This window comes from Excalfactoria chinensis, chromosome 4 (assembly GCF_039878825.1).
Source record: "Excalfactoria chinensis isolate bCotChi1 chromosome 4, bCotChi1.hap2, whole genome shotgun sequence".
Taxonomy (NCBI): Eukaryota; Metazoa; Chordata; class Aves; order Galliformes; family Phasianidae; genus Excalfactoria; species Excalfactoria chinensis.
In genome coordinates this window covers 38,382,118-38,402,590 of record NC_092828.1, presented here as the reverse complement: position 1 = coordinate 38,402,590, position 20,473 = coordinate 38,382,118, and the positions used below count along the sequence as shown (strand labels likewise).

The window sequence follows — 20,473 nt, the reverse complement described above, 5'->3', positions numbered from 1 at the left end:
CTCAGTCAGGCCAAGTGGACACACTGATGAATATTAATGTACCTGGACTGGTATCAAATTTGGAAGCCAGGTTCCTTCAGCCCTCAGAGCTGTTAATGGAAGGAACGCAGACTTTTCAAGATGCTTAAAGCTCACCTCATGTTCCAGAGTTATCAGCTGCCAAAATTTTATCTGGAGCCTGAACAGCCCTCTTCATTTAAAGTTAATGTTCCAAACCCTCTGTTTCAAAAGAAAATTCACAGAGAACTGTTGTACATTTACCCCACATGCTCAAGTAAAGAACCAAAATTCATCGCTTAAGTTTATATAATCTCATGGTTTTATTGGGTAAGGACACAAGCGAGGGGATTAATTCACTTTTTTTTTTTTTTTTTTTTTTTTAATATTAAGATATTTGTGGCTGGATCTACTGCATAAATAAATCAATCCCCCAGCTACACAGCTCCATTTTTCCAGTCCCAGCACGTTGTTTTATGTATTTTTCCTTCCATTGCAGACAAATCACTCCAGGGAGTTTTAAAACCCAGTAGTCTACTTTCCGAATGGAAACGATTAGTGTAATTTGAGAATGAAAAAGCAAACAACAACAGAGACTTACCCCATTTTTTGGGTAGGCTATCCATCCTAGATCCCCCATTACTGTGCGTGAGTCCAGTAAATTCACTGAAAGTAAGAAAAAAAAATTGGTAAGGTGTATGTATTATAAATTTCAGTAAATATTTCATGATTTGGGTGGCTATGGTAAATAGGCTGTTTATAATTAACCAAGGAAGCTGAGTTTCTATAAGGCAAAACAACAATGAAGTAATTCCTCTCACAATGAGGTCATACTCTTTGAGATCTGCAACTAGAAGTTGCACATGCTCTAAATTTCTACAAGATCCAGACTCCCTCTTTAAGTTCTTTGGGTCTGCTCTTTTTGGGAGTATAGTAACTACATATACTCTGTATAAGACATACAGCAGATACACATGTGTTTCTTCTATGGTGGTATGGTCTTTAGCATAATCAAGTCTTTAAGACAAACACAAAACAAGAAACAACATGGAGAGAACTCTGGTTATTGTGGATTCAAGTTTTGAAGTACTTTACATAGAAGTGTGACAGTATTAAAGTTATCAGGAATCCATTCTATCCCTTGCATGCTGTTCCAAGACTCAACAACTTCATTATAACACATCCAAGGGATTACCTTCCCCCCACCCAAAGATACAAAGATACAGTGGTTCTGTTAAGTCAGAGCAATTAACAAACAATTTACATTAAAGAGCAATAAAAATTATCCTCAAGCTTACAATATTTCCCCTCATATTTCCTGAAATTGAGTACAGAGCATGAAATAATTAAAAAAATATATCTACACTCAGTTAATTCAGCTGAGGAAAATTACAGTAGCTTTTGGTGCTGAGCTTTCCAGTGTCATCTCCTGTACTTGGGACTTTCAGTCTCCCAGATTAACAATTAGCCTCCAAATCAATAGCTGTTACACAGAAATTCAGTCTAAGAGGAATCTACTTTACAAAGCACAAAAATCCTTTGAACTATAATTCTTGCTTTCCACAGTATATTTATCTGCATAGCACAACCTCATTTTTGTACCCATGTTCAGCCTGAAAAGGAACCAATCTCCCCAAGTCTTCAATTCACGGTCTCCAATGTCTGCATCGTTTAGAAATCCCACAGGAAGTCAAACCTCAAGACTTTCAGGGTGAAGATGAGTTAACCCAAGAACAAGCTGGAAATAAGAGAAGGAGGATTCATGCCCAGTCCTTTAGAAACAAGCTCATTTATTTAAGTACTTAAAAACTGGTAGAGAAAAGAAACAGCATGTACATAGAAGCAGAAAGAACGGGAATATCAATTCTCATGGTACTTATCTGAGGTTCATTTTCCATCTCTGCACAGACAAACACACCAGTGCAAACACAAGGCCTACAGACCTCTACATCATTGCAGCAGGGTGACCTGTGCTGCACCATCAACAAAATTAAAACACTGCCAACGGATTACCCCGGACATCACAAATACAGTATTTAGAGAGCACAAGAAGACAAGAAAAAGACTCTTCAAGTTCCTGTAACTGGCATTCCACTTCAGAGTGTCTGTTTTTCCCTAAAGAGTCAATGACCTAATTGTACAGAAACTCAAGAACTTAACAGCAAGCTATATTATGTACACAGAGGCACAAATAATAAAATTAGACATATATTAGACTAAAATAGAAGTCATCTTCCTTTGAAATTTTAAGGAAGCCATATGCTTTAAGGACATTCATCTACATGGATATCTGCAGTGTATGCAATCATTAGTCCAGCATGCTATCACAAAACTCAGAGATTTTCTGCCTCGTCTGGGTGTTGTTTCTAGAACATAAACCACGCTTGGGTGCTCAGAATGCTACCAAATCAGAGGACATTCACCAGAAGCAAAATTGAGGGATTTTACTGAATGTTCATAAAAAAGAAGCAAAATTAGGTGGCTTTCCATGCCACGGCCTATGTGAAATAAACGTACTGCTTTCATCCACCCTTACAGATGCCAGCCAATAACGGTCAGCGTTTGCCCTCCTGATGCGTCTTCAGGTTATCTTCTATTCCTAGTTCAGCAGAAGTCAAAGATCAGTACCCAAGCGCTCCAAATCCTACTGCATATTCTCATTGAGATCACAAAGGTGATCTTAAAATATTCTTCAAAACAGGACATGTATCAAACTTGCCCTATATTATAGCTGTAAACTGTTTCAAAAAAAGAGGAGAAACCTGCCAACAAAATGGCAGGTTACCCAAATTCCTCCTATTACAATCACTGTAATTAAACTGTGCAGAAGAGCATATTCCTGCCGTAAGATGCAATGGATGCAAAACAAGTATTGATCTACACTGTACAACTTAATTAAAACTTGTCCCGAAGATGCTACTAATGAATGTAATTAGATGGCATGTTTGATGCCACAAAGTTCTTCATGACATGCTAATTAAGCAAAAAGCAGGAAAAGTGCTTTTATTCAAACATCAGATCATAAAAAGAACACGATAAAAATAAATATTATATTATCCAACAATGACAATTTTTAAATTGCTGTTATTAACTTCAATTTCAAAATAATTTTCTGCATATGAAAAGATAATACAATCCATTCGACTCTAACTCAAGTCAGTGGGAATTTTTCTATTGGTAAATCAGCCAGCAGAGATGAATACTAAATCTTCAGATAGGGAAAAAAAAAAAGACATTTCCTCTCTTTCTTCAATTGGATTCTAAACAGAGCAAAATAAATAGGAAGGGATGAGATGCACCTTTTGAAAGGCACAGTGCAGTAACCTGAAATTCATGCCGAGAGAACAAAAGCCACCAGTGACGTGAAGCTCTACGCTGCTCTGGATGGAGACTCAAAAAGCTCCCTGCATGATGGGGCCTTCACGGTCACAGTGTGCCCCATGGGCTTCTGCACAGAACTGCCTTTGCAGTATATCTTCTAAAATACTGCACTGTATCGATTTGCTGAGGAATGTATTCAGCCAGTAGTTGCGCTAAATTGCCTGCTAAGATGGAAATGTTTTGCTTTCAGAATCCCAGAAATCCCTACATAAACAGAAATTACACCGCTCCACCTAGACACAAGGCTTCTGCATTTTCCCCATCGGCACCCACCCAGCCATCTTCAGGAAATGCATTTACATACTTGCACCACTGCCAGCACCCAAACGTACCCTGATCCTGCCCCAGAGCATGATGGAGCCCCTTGGCCACATCCCAGGGAGGATCCTGCAAGGTCTCAGCTGCAGGAGCGCCCGCACAGGGTGACAGCATCACCTTCCCCTCCTTCCCAACCCCAGCAGCAATGTTATTTTTGTTGAAATGGCTTTTGTTAAGAAACGGCAGATTGCTGAAACAGCTTTTAAGCAGATTGGCCAGGCTGGGAGAAAAACAGTGGGCAAATAGCAGGTAAAGTACATAGCTACGGTGTGTAAATTCTCTGCTAAAGCTGTTCTTTTTTTTTCCCAAAGAGCTGGTGCCATCCTAATGAGATGCTTTCACCACTCATCATGTGAAGCTATTCTGCACCTGAACAAAAATAGCCGAAAGTCCCTCTGGTTTGACCCACAACAGGATTAGAAAAAAAGACTACAGATCTCCTCAGGAGCAGCGGAAGCAGTTGAAGCAGTTCCTCCCCATCAAACCTGTGACAACCAGCAGCAGGCATTTTGGCCACTGCTGTCTAATTACCAAATGCTCTGTTGATAGGGAGGTGGTTATTCAGGAAAATCTGCAACGATGTGCTTAAGGCTCACATTCTTCAAGAGGGTCAATGTCAGCTCCTGTACAGTTTGGGAGCCCTGGGCATAGCCCAGCCCCGCACTCAGCAGCCCTTGGGATGCAGGGGAGCTCATCCCACTGAAAAAAGGCTGTCCATGAAATTGCTAGCAACTCTGCTTAACCCACCACCTTAAAAACTTCCAAAGGAACACAACTCATTTATTCCCACTTCCTTTCTCTTCGGCATCAGCTAGATGTGTCTCAACAAGCAAGAAACCTCAGAGCCAATAAGTACACACTTAGCACCTGTATCTTTGCCAGAGAACTTGGAAGAGCCACATACATTGATTCAAAAATGTGTTTTGCTCATCTCCACCAGCAGTGCATCCATCCCACAAGCCCTAATTATTTCTAATGCTCAGTCAAGGGGAACACAAAACCACACAGATCTATATCATCATTAACTTCCATGCCTTCAGGGTAGGATAAATGATGATTAAGTCTAAAGTCACACCACAGCCTTTTTTCCTTTTTTTTTTTCTTTTAATACAGAATAATAGCTGAGGGAATTTGCATACATTCTTGTTCTCAGATAGACTGCTTACTACGGGTGAGCAATCAAGTTGGAATAAAACCAGAAGTGAACTAAACCTCTGCCCTGAACTCTAGCTGGTGAATTACTGCTGTCCTTTCACTCATGAATCTCTAATGGGAGACTGGGTCTGACTTTTCATTCAGATGTCCTCATCATGTTCATCCAATAGGCATTTAACAGCTTCACCATGACTACGCTGGGATTGTGGCTAGAAGAAAGCACAGAAATGCCGAGAGCATTCAACGCTGACCTAAGCCAACACACCTGCCCACACAGAAGAGCAGCACAGCAGCATCAGATGGCACAACTGAAGGCAGGGCAGTGCTATCACAATAGCACAAGGTCTGAGGTTGAAGCCAGCAACTCCTGACTTTAGTCACACCACCTAAGTGAGATGGTTTCTCTAGCTCCAGCCTGGAGCAGAATCAGCTGAAGCAATTTCAATTGCTCTGATCCAGTTTCAGAAGGGGAAAAGAAAACTACCTGAAAAAAAGGAAATCCCCCACAAGCAGGATAAAACATTGAGTGCTTCTCAACTTGCCAGCCACATGTCCTGCTGCCATTTTATCATCCAAGGATCTACCAAAAGAACATTCATGGCTCACACAGGAATATGGAAGACTTGACTCTTCTGGGCTGCAGTTGTCTTCGAGCCTATTACTCCTTAGATACCACAGACTCTTACCACTCGAAGGCAAAGGATTTACCGCATGGCATAGCCTAATGATGTTATTAATGAGAAATCACTCTGGAACAGGCAAAACAGTCAGGATATCACGAACTGACAGTTTATACCACAAAGCTGTAAAGCCATATCAATCTGCTTTTATTATTTCACTGAAATACAACTAAAGCAGGAGAGAAAAATATCCTCTTTGACCAAATCAATATCCCATCACAACATGAGCAAGAGTAAAGAAACCTCCACTTAAAGCCCGCATGAATATTTCAAAACATCACGATTTCCTAAGTAGGACATTTTTAAAGAAAAGCATTTGAAAGGAAGTGTTTTGGTTTAAAAAAAAAACTGAAACAGAACACCACTTTAATGCATTTGTTATGAATTCCTCAAGAATCCAAGCACTGTTTTCAGTAACCCAAGGCTGAACTCCCATATGAAAAAAGGTGCAAATCCAGTAAGTGCTCCTACATCCTCAAGGCTCCTCCCGCAGCTCCTGGCCTCCTCTGCACTGTACTCCACGGGACGTAGCCATCCACAGAAAGGTCAGAGCTAAATCAAGGTAGCCCCAGCTCTGACCCAACATTCAGAGCTTGTGGGAGCAACTCCATTTCAAACAGTCGTGAGAAACTTCCCGTGGGAATATTCACACACTATAAATTAAACATGAGGTGAAATGCTCTGCTGGATGGGGGTCGAGGTGCGTGACAAGACCTCATCAGGAGGTCTCCTGAATAGCATCTCAAGCTCTCCACCAAACCTTGCACCTCCACACTCCTCCTCTCTCCCCCAGCCCAAGGCAGGAGGTAGAGCTGTCAAACTCATCACCACTAGCAGAGCTGGTTTCTCCTTACACTGCAAACCTCCCCATCCTTCCTCCTGCACACCTGGAGTTCACAGCACCACCAGGATTCACTGACCGCAGAGGACTCTTCATCATCATGAGTCAAGGTTTTTCTGCTTCATAAATCTTTGTTTGTTTTATTGCAGTATCGTTACCATTTGTTTTCCAACTGTTTTCCCAGTTCTGCCAAATATTTCCTCAAAAAGCATAAATCCAAGGCACTCCGATGACTGACAGTCAAAAATAATCCAAGATAGCAAAAACAAATGAAAAAAAATAAACTCCTGTAAGAAATCAAAGTCACCAGGGAGCAGATGTTTTGTATTAATTAGCTACACTGAATTTGGACAAAAACAAGCAGGAAAAAACCTCAGAGATATTTCCAGCAGTGCAAACCAGCTACAGCAGAGTGCAAGCTGTAGCAGTACCTATTATTTATAGCCCACTGGAGGAAGAAAAAAATACACTACTTAATGAACTTGCAAACTAATATTAACTGCAGATTTATATTTTATTACATTGGCTTTGTTCTGCTCTTAGCTTTCTAATGATTCCATTTTATAGCAAGTGCCAAAATGCTAGAATCTACATCGTGGATTCATAGGTTTTGCAGGCAGGTGGACAACAACAATCATAACAATGGCCAGAAAATGTTACAGACATAATGCAAAAAACACCAGATAATTGCTGTTTGAACACACTGTTTACAAGAAGTGTGATCCTGCCCTTTGTCCAAGTTATTTGGGTTAGCTGTGTTTTTTTCCACAGGCACAGCACTGGCCGTAGCACTTGGGACTGGGACAATAGCTCACTTCAGCTTTACTGAACAAATAGGATAAAAACAAATAGGAAACAACAGGTTTTTCCCCCTTCCAAGGATTTACGCTCAAGGCAAGAGGCAATCATTTGCACATGTATTAACTTGACATCAACGTACCTGGAAACTTAATTTCCAGTATGGTTTCCTTTTTTTTTTTTTTCTTTAACAGCAAATTTTTACTCCCACCAAAACAGCTATTTAATTTATATATATATATATATATATATATATATATATATATATATATATATATATATATATATATATATATATATATTAAGGGTGAGGGAAGAGAGAAAGTTGGTAAAATGCTCCCTAGCCCCACTCATAAGACTGACTAGAAACAATACCATGCCAACACAACAGCATCTCTTCAGACTGAGACTGGTTGTGGCAAGCAGTACTGAGGGAAATTATTAACACCCTACTATTGGCAACCAGAAAGAAGCTTCCACTGGGAAGGCAAAACAGCCAGCAAGAATCACAGAGGTCTGAGCAGAAGAAGAAAACACCAGCACGGCCTGCAGACCCAGTGTCTCCAACCACTATCAAGGTCTCTGCAAGTGGCTGAAGGACAGAGCCAATTTCTTTGAGACGCTACTTAAATCAAGCACCTCATTAAGCACACACACAAGTGAAGCCCTAAAATCCCAACAGATTCCCAATGCAATCAAACCACCTGCTGGCAGCGTTGAAATGAAATCACACATTTTGCCCTAATTCAGAACATTGCCAACTACAAGCAACTCGATCTCTGTTCTGAAAGCGGGTCCTCAAAGACATTGGCATCGAATTCTGTTGTGCACATAACTAGATGCAACAGGAAGAAACTCACCAGACACATCCAGAGCTGTCAAGGCTGTCAGCTTTCACTACCAGTGGACTTGCAAGACCTCACTGTCCAGCACCAATAAAGCCTTCCTGTTGACAATAATGACTACTCTGCTGCCACTGAGTTCACTCGAGTAGAAAAAAAAGAACTGACATAATGCTTAGATAGCATTTGGGAGCAAAAAATTGTTTAAGATGATCTACTGGCTTTTCAGGGGGTTGACAGCTTATCCCTTCTATTTCAGAAGGAAGAAAGTGGAAGTTGCTAGTGGGAAGAGCAGATTGCCAACACATTCTAGGAAGACACTGCGTATGAACACGAGATGGATAATGGAATGACCAGATGACTAACAGAAGGCCCACATGAAGCTAATTTCAACTAATTTCGCTGTTTTGACAATGAAATAGAAACTGATACAAATTTACCCAGAAACATCATGGAATGCACATTATCAATCCTGAATAACTAATCTATTCCCAGAAGTTTCTCTGTCCCCTCAGACAATTACAAAGTCCAAACCAGTTGCTCCAAATCCTTCGTTATAGTAAATGATTCAAATTAGAGAACCAAGGAGCAGATACCTTTGCAAAACACTTCGAGTACTGCCCACTATGCTGCAATGAAGCAGTTTGCACAGAAGCCTGCAATTCCAAGGTCCTACTCTCTCTTCTACGTGCTCTCTGGGTGACTTGGAGTAAGTCCCAAGAGATTTACATGCCTGAATTCCAAATAGCACATCTGAAAATACCTGCTTGCAGGTAGCTTTTGATGTCCAGAAGGAAAACCATTTCCCCTCCACGTGCACTCTACTCAGGAGTTTGCCAGGGTAAAGAAAAGGGACAAGAACTGCCCTGTCCTTCAGGCTGCCAGACATTCTCACAGATGTACTCCCCAACCTGCCATGACAGTAAATGCTACATCACCTTCTTCAAGAGATCTCTCTCAACCAGCCAACTAATGGACGCCTGAGAAGCTCAAACTGGCCAAAGACTCCTTACTGTCATGGTATGTGCTGAATGCTTCAATACTTCTGGCCCAAAGCATCTTACTGCTATTTGTAAGGAGAGGAAGTCTGTGCCCATATGCATAGCTCAGGGCAGCCTGCCCTCATCTCCTGAACCCAGAAGCCACATGCTGCAAGTGGCAGTGTTCCTGCCCCTTCCCCATCAGCCACCCCACAGAAGATAGGGATAATTGCTTTCTACCTCCAGGAGGATAAGCGCCTTAAACCTTTGGAGAGACTCAGATACTGCACTGACCAAAGCTAGAGCAAATACCAGAACTGAGACTGAAAGTGATAATAACAGGTCAGAAAGACGACTAAAAGGGTAATAAATCCCTACAGAGACCTAAGCTACTGAGAGTCAGTGCTCAAGTCTGTCAATATAGCCAGCCACAAGAGCTGTTGGGGCATCAAACACTCAAAATCTGTCACCTCCACATCCAGCCAGAGAGCAAGGTGAGGGAACAAGCACCATATGAACAGAGGACTATTCATCTCTCCATTCCATTTGTCCCATAAAATACACAGACATGTCAAACACAAAATGTATTTTCAAAGAAAAAGCACTTCTGATTTAAAATACGTAGCAACTTTACAGAACAGATCAAAGAAAATGACTTTAGTAAGGACTAAGCTACTTAAAAAATGCTTCATTCTGATACAATCATTGAAGTAGTATTTCTATGTATTTTTCTAACATTGTCTGGGTAAGGAAAAATACCTAGTGCAAGACCACACTGGTTGAAATCAGGCCCCATAGCTCACTAACCCTTATGGCAGTAAGAAAGATACACCTGTGGCAGGACTTACTGGACTGCTAAAAACTTATTTCAACCCCAGGTCTGCCAGCCCACTTCTAAGTGAGACCCAAAACACAGCAGGACCCAGCACCACAGCTCGGCTCAGCTACTCTCCCTCAGGTTGAGAACTCTGCATGGTGGGAACAAGGGACAGAAATCCTCAGAACAACAAAGCTTAAACCCAGTGAGACTGGAGAACAAGGCATCCTGTAGTAAACTGTCCTGGCCTTCCAATTTCTGAAACAACTCACGAAATCCTGCTCCCACCTTCCCTCCCATTGATTGCTACAAAATGTTTATTTCTGTATTTACTACAAAGAATAAACACACATTTATTGGTGAGATTTGGTTTCCTTATTTCATAGCAACAGAAGAGCAGGTAAGGAGGTGGATGAAGAACGCTGTGGTGGGGCCAAAACATGAGGTAACCGTGGAAGTGGGAAGGGAGGAGGCAGGAACTGCCAGATGAGCCCACTGACTGTTCCTGCTCCCCCATAGTACCTGTCAGTTTATCCACCTGTAAATTGATCTGCAAATAGCTGCTTTATGCTTCAAATTATGGTGTCAACATTTATGATGCGGTAAGCTGACGGCCTGTCAGCGGTTCTGTTTAAGATAGTTTGCCAGTTTTCCACTACTTATTACAATTTTTAAAATATACCTCAAAAGCAAACAAGTATTGTACTGCAGTCAATTTTACTTATTGCTTATTTCCTTTTATTATTATTATTAAATAAAACATGTGTCATTAGGCAGCAATGCTTTTAGTCATATACCTGAAAGTGCTGCGTTTCAAATGCCGTTTTACTGTCAAAAGGATAGCAGTTTCCATTATAAAATCACGACTGAGTCATTCTAAACCTCTTGAAAAGCCATACATCACATCAGACTGATCCCAAAAAGACCATTAGACATGAGTTGTCCCTCCTCATTCCAGTAATTCCACCGCAGTAAATTTTCAAGTTAATGGGATCGTTCCTATAACTAAAATAAATGTACAGCACTGAGGCTATGCAGCGCTGTTACAGAAAGCACATAAGGAACTGCTCCAGTACACAGAAAGAATAAATTCCTCTCAGAACTCTGCTGAGCAGAGTGCCACGTGCCCAGGATTGCCCATCCTGCACACACAAAGCGTGCACGCGCTACCTGCACCTACAACACTGCAAAAAAAATGCAACAGCCGTGTGAACGTGCCACAGATGAAGCTAAGTTACACTGAGCAATATATGCAAAACAAAAAGTTCTCGTGTCTATCCTTACCCAAAGCGTTCGACTAATAGAAATGGATGGATGAGAAATAAGAGAGGATTTTCACACCTCCTTCTACAAAACGCGTTGAAAAAGGACTGCATTCAATGGTTAATGATAAACACTGTGATGTTATACCTAAATATTCATTTAGCCAGTGCTCCATGACAGAAATGATACGTCAGTATGGAGCAAAACACACTCGAGTCAACATGTTTAGAACAGGTAGGCTCATTCTGGGCTCTGTCATGAATAATCTGCAAATTACCACCTTCCGCTATTTTTGCCTCTACCAGACCCGCCCCTTTAATTGCACTCACTTATTCATTTATTCAAATCAAAAATGATACATCAAGAGAAACTGTGCTTCAAAAATCCCCACTAGATTTTAGCTTAAATCCCTAAAACCAGTGCAACACATACCACATGTCATAGATGCTTTGCCTTCCTCACCTTCCCTCTAAGTCAGTGTCCGTTACTTGAAACTGCATTGCTTCTCATCTGCTTTAAAGTAACCCATTGTGATAGCACCTCCTCCTCAGTGCTCGCTTATGCAGAAAAGCCCTTGAAGTGAAATACACCTTCTATTTAAGGACAATTATGCTTGCAAGTTGTTGAGTTACTTTGTTCCAAGTGCAGAAGACCCCAGGTACTCCATTCTTTTGGGACTCAGCCCACCTGGCACTTTCTGAGATCACCTGGGTGAAGACCTGCAAACCAGTAGGAACCCCCCAGCTATGTGTAACAAACCATGCTGAAGTTTGGGGTGACGGGAGGCATGGGGTGCACGTCTCCAAATAATTCCTTTGTTTGTTCTATCCTTCCCATCAATAATTTATAAAAGCCACTTCCCAAGCTCCAGCACCAGAATGACTTAAAACATGCATTTCTAAAGCAAAGGAGGTGCAGGGAGCCCATCTGTCCATTGAAGGGCTGCCTCTGGTGCCTGGGACAGGTCACAAGGTGCTGCCAGTGGGGGAAAAAATAAGAAAGAAAGAAAGAAAAAAGACTCAATCCACACAGCAAATCTATTCAGGTTCACACACATCACTGCTTCAAAAGTGCAAGGCTACCATAAATATATAATCCAAGTAATTACAGTATCAACACCGTTTCCCCCCCTCCCAGGCTGAAGCAATGTGTTTCTGATTGCTATCACAATAGCAAACGTATTTTATTTCTGTGGAAAGCCCTAAGTTCATTCAAGCACAATGGTAACTTGAGGGCAGCAGCTCCCTGCACATTTTCATAGGCAATGCATCTGAAAGCAGTCAGCTACTTGTGAAATACCCACGTTTCCAAATTATATGTAATATTGTCACAGTGCTCTTTGGAATATTTGCATTGTAACAGGTTTCTGAATTTGTAAAAGCAGTCAAAGGGAGGAGGGAAACCTCTAATTGTAACGAATGAACTCTGTTAACAGCTAGACAATACCCGGGATGTGAAATAGCATTGAGCCCTCATCCTTCACAGCACGTCTGGCTTTTAATGCGCTGTTTGAGAAAAGAGCAACCGAAACAAAAATTGCTTTTATTTCTTCTTCAGAAGAAAACAGGGCAGAAATTTAATTCAGTTTCCCCAATATTTACTCTGTAACCTGTAACTGGAGATACCTAATGGACATTTACAATACTTCCAAGCTCAAAAAACCATATGTCAGGAGCTGCTGAAACTCAGCTGCACTTTCCAAAAGCTATTTTCAGCCAATGGATCCCAAACAACACATTCTTTTCTCCCTTCAAATCTTAGCATAGATTATCAAAGCGCTTTCTCCGAAGTCTCTGTCTGCTAGAGGGCAAGACGGGAACTTGGGCACAAGGAGTTGCCAACTGTACATATCTTGTCCTGCAATGCTACTGTGTAGCTTACTGCAGTAAGCTTTAGAGAAACAGAAAACGTGGAGTTTGTGCAATTACGTAGTCGCACAGAGGATGGCAAATGCTCATACATGTTACATACAAATACTGAGAGTTGTTTTTTAACCACTCTGAGCAGAACGATGGATAACAGCAAGACCCACGACAACCAGTGCAAACAACTTCATAAAACATTCTCAGCTCTGAGACAGCCACCTCCACCCCAGAAAAGGCAAAGCCTCCCACCAGCTGGGCAGGACAGCCAATCCCAGGGGAGGGGCTCTCTGCAGAACCTGTAAGCAGCCAAACCCAACTTTTCAAACCCAAATCGACGTCAAGTGTGAGCACATCCGGACAGGCAGGTGAACCCGTCCCAGGATCGGGGCTGTTCGGCAGCAGTCGGCTGACAGCGGCCAGCGCAGCGCTGGACTGCAGGATGGGGCCCACTGCTGTCCCACTCGGGGAGAGACAAAGCCGTTTCAAGAATGCCCGAAGCAACGCGTATCCTGGACGCTAAACACAGAACCACTAAGGCTAGAAAAAAAAAGGCTCTAAGATCACCCAGCCCAACCAGCGACCCATCCCACCATGCCCACAGACCGCGTCCGTCAGTGCCACATCTCTACAGCTCTTGAACACCTCCGGGGACTGTGACTACAGCACGTCCCTGGGCAGCCTGTGCCCACACCTCATCCCTCTGAGATTTGCCCTAATATTTAACGTGAAACAGCCATGCACTTAAAAGAGCGGCGTTTTCCCCTCCCTCTGTACTTCTCGTTCGAGTCGCGATTGGCATTATTTGCACTCTGCCACAACAAATTACAGCTCGCCGGCCACCTCGGGCCGCGTCTTTGACATGCTGGCGATTGCTCTCCTCGCCGCCCCCCGCATCCCTCCTCCCACCAAAGGACTTTCGCAAATGACTGCGAATCGCAGTTACAGCGCATCACAAAAGCAGCCTGCATCCCCCTCCGGGATGCTCAAGTTCCCCATCCCCTGCTTTACCACCTCAGCCTGCCTAAGGATGCCAAAAAATAATGAAAAAGGGGGCGGGGGGGAGGGAAGGAAAAAAAAAAAAAAAAAAAAAAAAAAAAAGCGTGGAAGCGCCCCGCTGGACAGGAGAGATCAACGTGTATTTAAGGCTGCCGGCTTCCCGGGGATTTCAGACGCCCCGAAGCAGCGCAGTTCGGCGATGCGGCGCTGCGGGCTGAACGTGGCTGCGTTCCGAGGCACGAAGTCAGCGCGCTGCGGGGAGCGGGAGCCCCGCTGGCACCCCGAGCTGCACGAGCTCCTCGCCCGCGCACCTGTGCAACTCCCCGGCTGCACGCGCACCTGTGCAAGCCGCCCGCGCCCGGCAGAACGCGTTCACTCGCTTTCCCCGCTCGCCCCCGTAAAACGCTACGAAATCGAATAAAAGCAGCCCGACGCAGGGCTCTGCCCCGGCCACCCCGTCCCCGCTCACCCTCGCTGCCCGGGCTGGCCAGCAGGCTCCGGAGCGCGGCGCACAGCAGCAGGCACGTCCAGCCGGGAGCCGGCCCCCCGGCACGGCCGCCACCGCCCCGCAGCCCCATCCCGCCGCCCCTCAGCGCATGGGTCGGGGTCGGGACGGGGCGGGCAGGCAGCGCGCCGCGGCTCCGCTCCGCTCCCGTCCAGCCGCCGGCGCGACTGGGGAGCCGGGAGGCGGGGACGAGGGAGGCGGCCCCGTGCCACAGCCGAGGAGACGCCCCTGACGGGGCGGACCCGCCGCTGCCGCCCCGTGCGGGAACGGAGCTCCCCGCGGCGGGGGGCGTCCCGGCAGCTGTACCGAAAATGGCGGTCCCGCGGGGCGGCTGCGGGTCCCTGCGGGGCGGCCCCGCGTTTCCCCTCAGCCTCGCGCCGTCTGCGCGCCCCCAGGCACGGCTTCACTCTCCCCTCATCCCACGGAGTCGCGGTTTCACAGCAAACGTCAGAGAAAGGGTGGTCGCCATCCATTAGAACAAAAATAACCGCAAGAACAGCACGAGCCGGCGTACAACTAGGTGCGCTTCTGGCAGGTGGAATACTGTTTCTCAGCCATGTTCCACCTTTCTGCGGGCAGGGCACAGTTTTGTATCCTCTGGTGAAAGTTCTGACTTGTGGTCAAGACAGGGCCTTAATTGGCACTCCTTCCTGAAAACAAACAAGAAACCCACCAACAATACGCAACCCCCAAATACACCAAAACTTACTCGTTGGAGGTTTCTTCACCTGCAGCCCGTAGCCCTGGAGGAGTCTGCCTCGGGATAACTAAATAACAAAACTGAGCCTTATAAGTGCACCAGCAGCAGAGATGACGGGTGACCTTGCGGTGCCTCCACCATGCCTCTGCTTTGTGTGTGTACCTTTCAGCCTCCTTCAGCTCCAGATGAGGCTGACAGCCACATTGCAGGACTGTCTAAATCATAACACTGTAAAAGGCCCTATAAACTATACTTTGCGTTTCCCCATTGCCAAGATTCTGGCCAGTTCATGTTAGAAAAAGTACTGAAGTCTGAGTACTGCAAATGTGTTAAGAACAAGGCTGTCTCTCCAAAGGGCAAGTTTTGGGTTCAGAGCTTCAAGCAAATTGCAAGTTACATCACAAAGTCCCAGCATTAAGAGGAGATCTAGATGGCCAGTTTTCTATGCATTCAGACTTTAACCAGGAATTTCTGATTACACGGAGCTCTCTACAGTGGCATCACTCATTGTTTACTCAAACAGAAGCTAGACAGTGTGTTTCTCTGCACCCTTGTACCACATGTGAACCATCTGGGCTATCACCAAAACATATACGTAATCCTGAACTGTGTTGTTTTCAGAAGCGTTTGCTCGTGATGCAAGAGGATGCCGTACCTCACTAGCAATCCAACATTTTTACTGCCACCAGGAGGACAAGGAAGGGGCTTTGCTTTACAGCACGAAGTACATAACTTAAGTCACGAGTAAATGAAAGGCATGGCACGCATCTGTTTATGGCAGTGGGTCAGATCTTCGCTACTCAGATCGCCTACTCACCTGTAGCTCAAAAGGAGCTAAGGTTTGCCATCAGAACCATCCCCATCATGTAGCTGCTTGAACAGATAAGTTGTCGTGACTGAGCATATCAGTCAAGATGCAGCCCTGCATCAGATTTATAGTGGGAATAGCCCCATGTGGTGTACTTATGCCAACACTTTTCCACTAAGCACCATAGGTTTTTCCCCCCAGAAATCAAGGCAAAGCACAAAAATGATCTCAGAAACAGCACCTTGCTGGCATATTAAGAGGGGTAGCATGACAAAGAACAAGTAAAATGCCAAGCTCCATGGGAGCTTCTGCCAGCTGAGGGGCAAGACAGGTCTCTTATCACAATCTCATGTCACAAACTCGTTTGCTCCCCCTTTTCAGCTGTTATTTGACAGTCACTAGCTACTGTTTGGACTGGCAGGCTTGTAATTTAGGAGCATTTCAAATGATACGTTAGCGACATCTTAATTTTCTGGGAAACAGTGAGATGAGCTTCATGTGATTCATAACCTGTTTAAGAGCAGCCGCCATGCTCTAGGTTGCATTACAGCTGCTTTTTTTTTTTTTTTTTTTTTTTTTTAAATTAAATTTTTATTATTATTATTATTACTATTTTCCTTCCTCTTGGAGGAAACCAGCTCTAATTTCAAGAAATCTGGTTTGTTCTCTATCCTTCCCGTGGCAAAGTGCAACGTCCCAACCTCATTTCCCAAGTTGTCACCGAGTATCGTTAAAAAATAGTAATAAATTCAGCGTTATAAAATGATTCTGCAACTTCATGTACTTATGGATTCTGTTGGCTCAGTCTTCTACAGCTCCTGGTTTTGCCACACATCTTTTTTGGTACCTGCACCAGACAACCCTCTCCTGCCTTTTGCCTCTTCAATGCATACTGTGTGCGCCTCAGGAGAAGACAGAAAAATTAGCACAGTGCTGCAGCATTCCTGGTGGCCTTCTCGCAACAGCAAAGGCATCCCACACTGAGCACATGCCCCAGTTGCCTAGCTCAGCAACAGCAGCCAAAAAGAGAGATGCTGAAATGCTGCTGTTCAGAAGCTTCTCCCTCTGTAGCACCTGAGAGCTCGAAGGTTGTCCAGCATTCACCAGCACTCATGCATCAGAAAAGGTGAGTAATTGAAAAGAAGCTGGGTGTTCTTCTGGGATCCCTTCCCATCTCCCACCAAAGAGTACATCATGGATTTGAATAGAATTATCATTTTAAAAAGTCACAGTCTAGGGGGTCTCAAACCATTCAGCCATTTCAGGCTCATGCCGTTTGTCCCCAGATGACTATATTCTGTAATCTGTCCAAGTTATTCTTTTTGCATCTTGTTAATTCCTTTCTGCCCCTGACATTTAAGCCTTTTCACTTCTGCAAATGGTGCACCTTCTTAATCATTGCTTAGCTAAGGTCTTGCATTTCATGCTTTAAATTTTTCTCATGAGTCATTTTTAGTGTTATACTGTACTGTTATACTCCAAACCCCCTCCAGTTTCCCCAACATCTCATAATAATTTGCCCAGAAGTGTAATCATACTAAAGCCATAATAAGCAACTAGCTCTAAAATGCTTTTGCTTATGGTATCAGAAAATGACAGCTTTGCCCAACATACCTTGCCACTTCATATCTAATTTGCTGTCAGCTATTAGACAACACGACCTATTTTTTAAACCAGACACCTTTTGAGTTAGTGCATTTCTGATTATTTCCCATAGATGTGCAAAAGCTCAGTTTTACAAGTTCAATTTCATTTCTCTCCTGCATATGTAATTTCTTGTGCATCATTTCTGTGTCCTGACCATCTTCTGATTCTGCATTGCCATTTCATTGGTGTACTGCTTATCCTATCATCAACAGAACACACTGAAACAATAGAAGAGTTTATCCTTCAGATTATTTCAGGAACCCAAAGCTGCCAACTAATACATTCCCTGTATCCTTATCTTTGCTAAAGCATAGGGGGATCATATTTAGTGCATCCCCATATTCAATAGGACCACTGTCTGAGAAAAGGTTCAGTTTCATACTATAAATGTAAACAGTCCCACTGAAACCATGTCTTCATTACATTAATGGAATAGAAGCCCCACTGTAATACAACCAATTGTTTAATTAGGCGTATAAGCCTTTCCATTTTACTTTGAAAGGTCTTCCCCCATCCCCTCCCCTCCTGCAATCCCCCTCCCCCTTCCCCCCCCCCCAAAGAGCCAGAGAAGATGACACCTTTAAAGAATACCCTCACAAAACTTAGTAATTACTGTTCAGCCCCCCCCCCCCCCTCCCCTTACCCCCCCAGTCCCCTTGAAATAGGAGGCCTGCCTTTTATTAAAAAAAAAACAACACCAAAACCACAGCAAACAAATGCATATTAAAAGCAAAAGGAATCTGGGAGCAGTAAGCAGTTTTGCACAGCAGATAGATGCTTTCTGATCCGTAACACGACTGCAAGTACAGTTAAACACAAAATGGCTGTGTTCAAGAAACTCCACAGCAGCCTGTGTAGGAATGCAGAAAGCAGTAGCTAGCCCCAGCAGACAATAGAAAGCTCAGTACCGGGGATCAGCGCGGACAGGAATGTTGGACAAGTGCAGGTGGGCCACCCCTTGGCCAAATGAGGTATGTCAGTGATTGTGCCCCTCAGGAACTGCTGAAATCTTTGTATTCCAGCACGGAGAAAGGTGTTAAACAATAAACCAGTATTTGCATGAAGAAAAACGAGCAAGTAGTAAATAAAGCACTGCCCATGCAAGTTCAAAACCCCAACATTTGTATGGTCCCAACACCAAATCTCTTCCACACCCCCTCTAAAAAAGCAACAAAGAACCACAGCAGCTACTGGAAACTGAGTGCCTTAAATCTGTTCATTTCATTTACAGCCTGAAATTAGATCCAAAGCTGTGAAAATCCACGGGAAAAGTATGTGAATATTGGTTTCAGACAGAAAAGGCTTAGAGAAAGCCTGACATTTCAGCCTGGCATTTTATTTTGGAGTGCTTCATCACCAGCCTTTGGTCCTGGTAAAACACCCTCAACCTGGCAGTACTCATTTGCAAATGCTGTGTCACCGCTCCCTTCTATCTCTGCACTGTAATGACCCCCCATGGAGCCAGATCCTAGGTGTTAAAATCATACTGTCCATCTGTGAGCAAAGGCCCAGAGGGCTCAGCATGTATCATTGCATGTGTTAATCTCGATTAGACCGATCAGCAAAATGATCCAAGTTGCACTCCTGAGCACCAGGCATAGCAGCAGATACAGCTGTTAGTGCTTGCAGCCCACTCACTACTTACCAAGTATTTAGGTGTTTCTTTGCATCACACCGGGAGAGCATTAAAGGGAACAAATGAAATAGCTTTGAAGAGATTTATGAAGATACTCTAATGTAGAGAGTGGAGCACAGGAGAAAGTGCAAAGGCTAATTTGATTACATTGTTAGACCTGTATAAATTTAATAACAGACTCACTTCCACATTTCTCATCATAAGCTATTCGTATTCACTAACAGCAATAGCTCAGCACCTCATGCTCTTGAATCCATCTTCCCAACCTACCTCTGTTAGGGAGTGCAGCGTTACTACTCCTGTACAGATAGATAGAAGCAGAAGAGACGTTAAAGATGCAGATAAAGATTGCTGAATTGATTACTGCTCTTCTAGATCAAGGACAACATCCTTACAATATTAATGAAATGATCTTTTTCTTGTATCAATAAGAATCAGCAGATCTGAAGAGGAACTGGCTTATCTCCTCGAGACACTCGGTCAGGAGCTTTAGTAGTCACTGCACAGACTTGGGCAAGTGACTTGGATACACTTGCAGGCACTAGAGTGCTTTGTGATAACCTAGCTCTTGAATAACTTACTCAAGGTCATACAGAAGGTGTGTGACAGACCTGAACTGAGCTCAAAAGCCATTAAAGCATCCATTTGCTCTTCATTCTCACTTTTCCTTTTCCAGCATGTCATTTTGGATCAGGATCTATGCTAGCAGGTATAGACATTACTAGAGTTCAAGGGTTCACATTCAGCACTTCACTCATTAAATGCACATTTGTTCAAGGTACAAACACAATAATGGATATAATGATGAAAATCACTGTATTAATGTATCATTTAATAGTGAAGTACATTAATCTCCTGCATACAGTGCTGTCCAGAACTCTGTTTCTTCCTGAAATGTATTTCATAAGGTCAATGCCACCTTCTTTAATCTCTAAGGGTAATCTGGATGGCTACTCTGAATTTCTTTGATCATGGGCAGACCAGTTTTTTTAACTCAAGCTACTGCCCTGTATTCCACACTAAGGCCAACTGCATCTATCCTTTGATCATCTGGGGAAAGCAAATCCATTTCATCATGCATCACTCCTCCAAGCAGAGCTGTTTGATACTCACTTCTCTATTTCAACCTACCCCTAATGATTTCTCAAATAAATCACATCATTGTCAGTCACTTCATATCTCAAATATTTGCAAATGCTCAGCAATTTCAGCTGCCAACACATTCATTTAAGTTCTTAAGAGAT

At 43.6% G+C, this 20,473-nt stretch overlaps 1 protein-coding gene across 8 annotated transcripts in view; it reads right to left on the bottom strand.

The window, feature by feature from the left end:
• The window catches only part of EPHA5 (EPH receptor A5), a 197,671-nt gene extending 182,921 nt beyond the window's left edge, over window positions 1–14,750 (bottom strand). For 7 of the 8 annotated variants that reach the window (XM_072335469.1, XM_072335473.1, XM_072335470.1 and 4 more), the window contains exons 1-2: window positions 14,403–14,620; window positions 599–663 (exon numbers count right to left, since the gene is read on the bottom strand). In XM_072335469.1, coding sequence (XP_072191570.1) covers window positions 599–663; window positions 14,403–14,511 — 174 coding nt within the window. In that variant the 5' untranslated portion in view covers window positions 14,512–14,620. Of the gene's footprint in view, window positions 1–598; window positions 664–14,402 lie in introns of all 8 variants that reach the window. The other variant, XM_072335476.1, reaches the window with a different exon arrangement.
• Window positions 14,751–20,473: the final 5,723 nt, after the last annotated feature.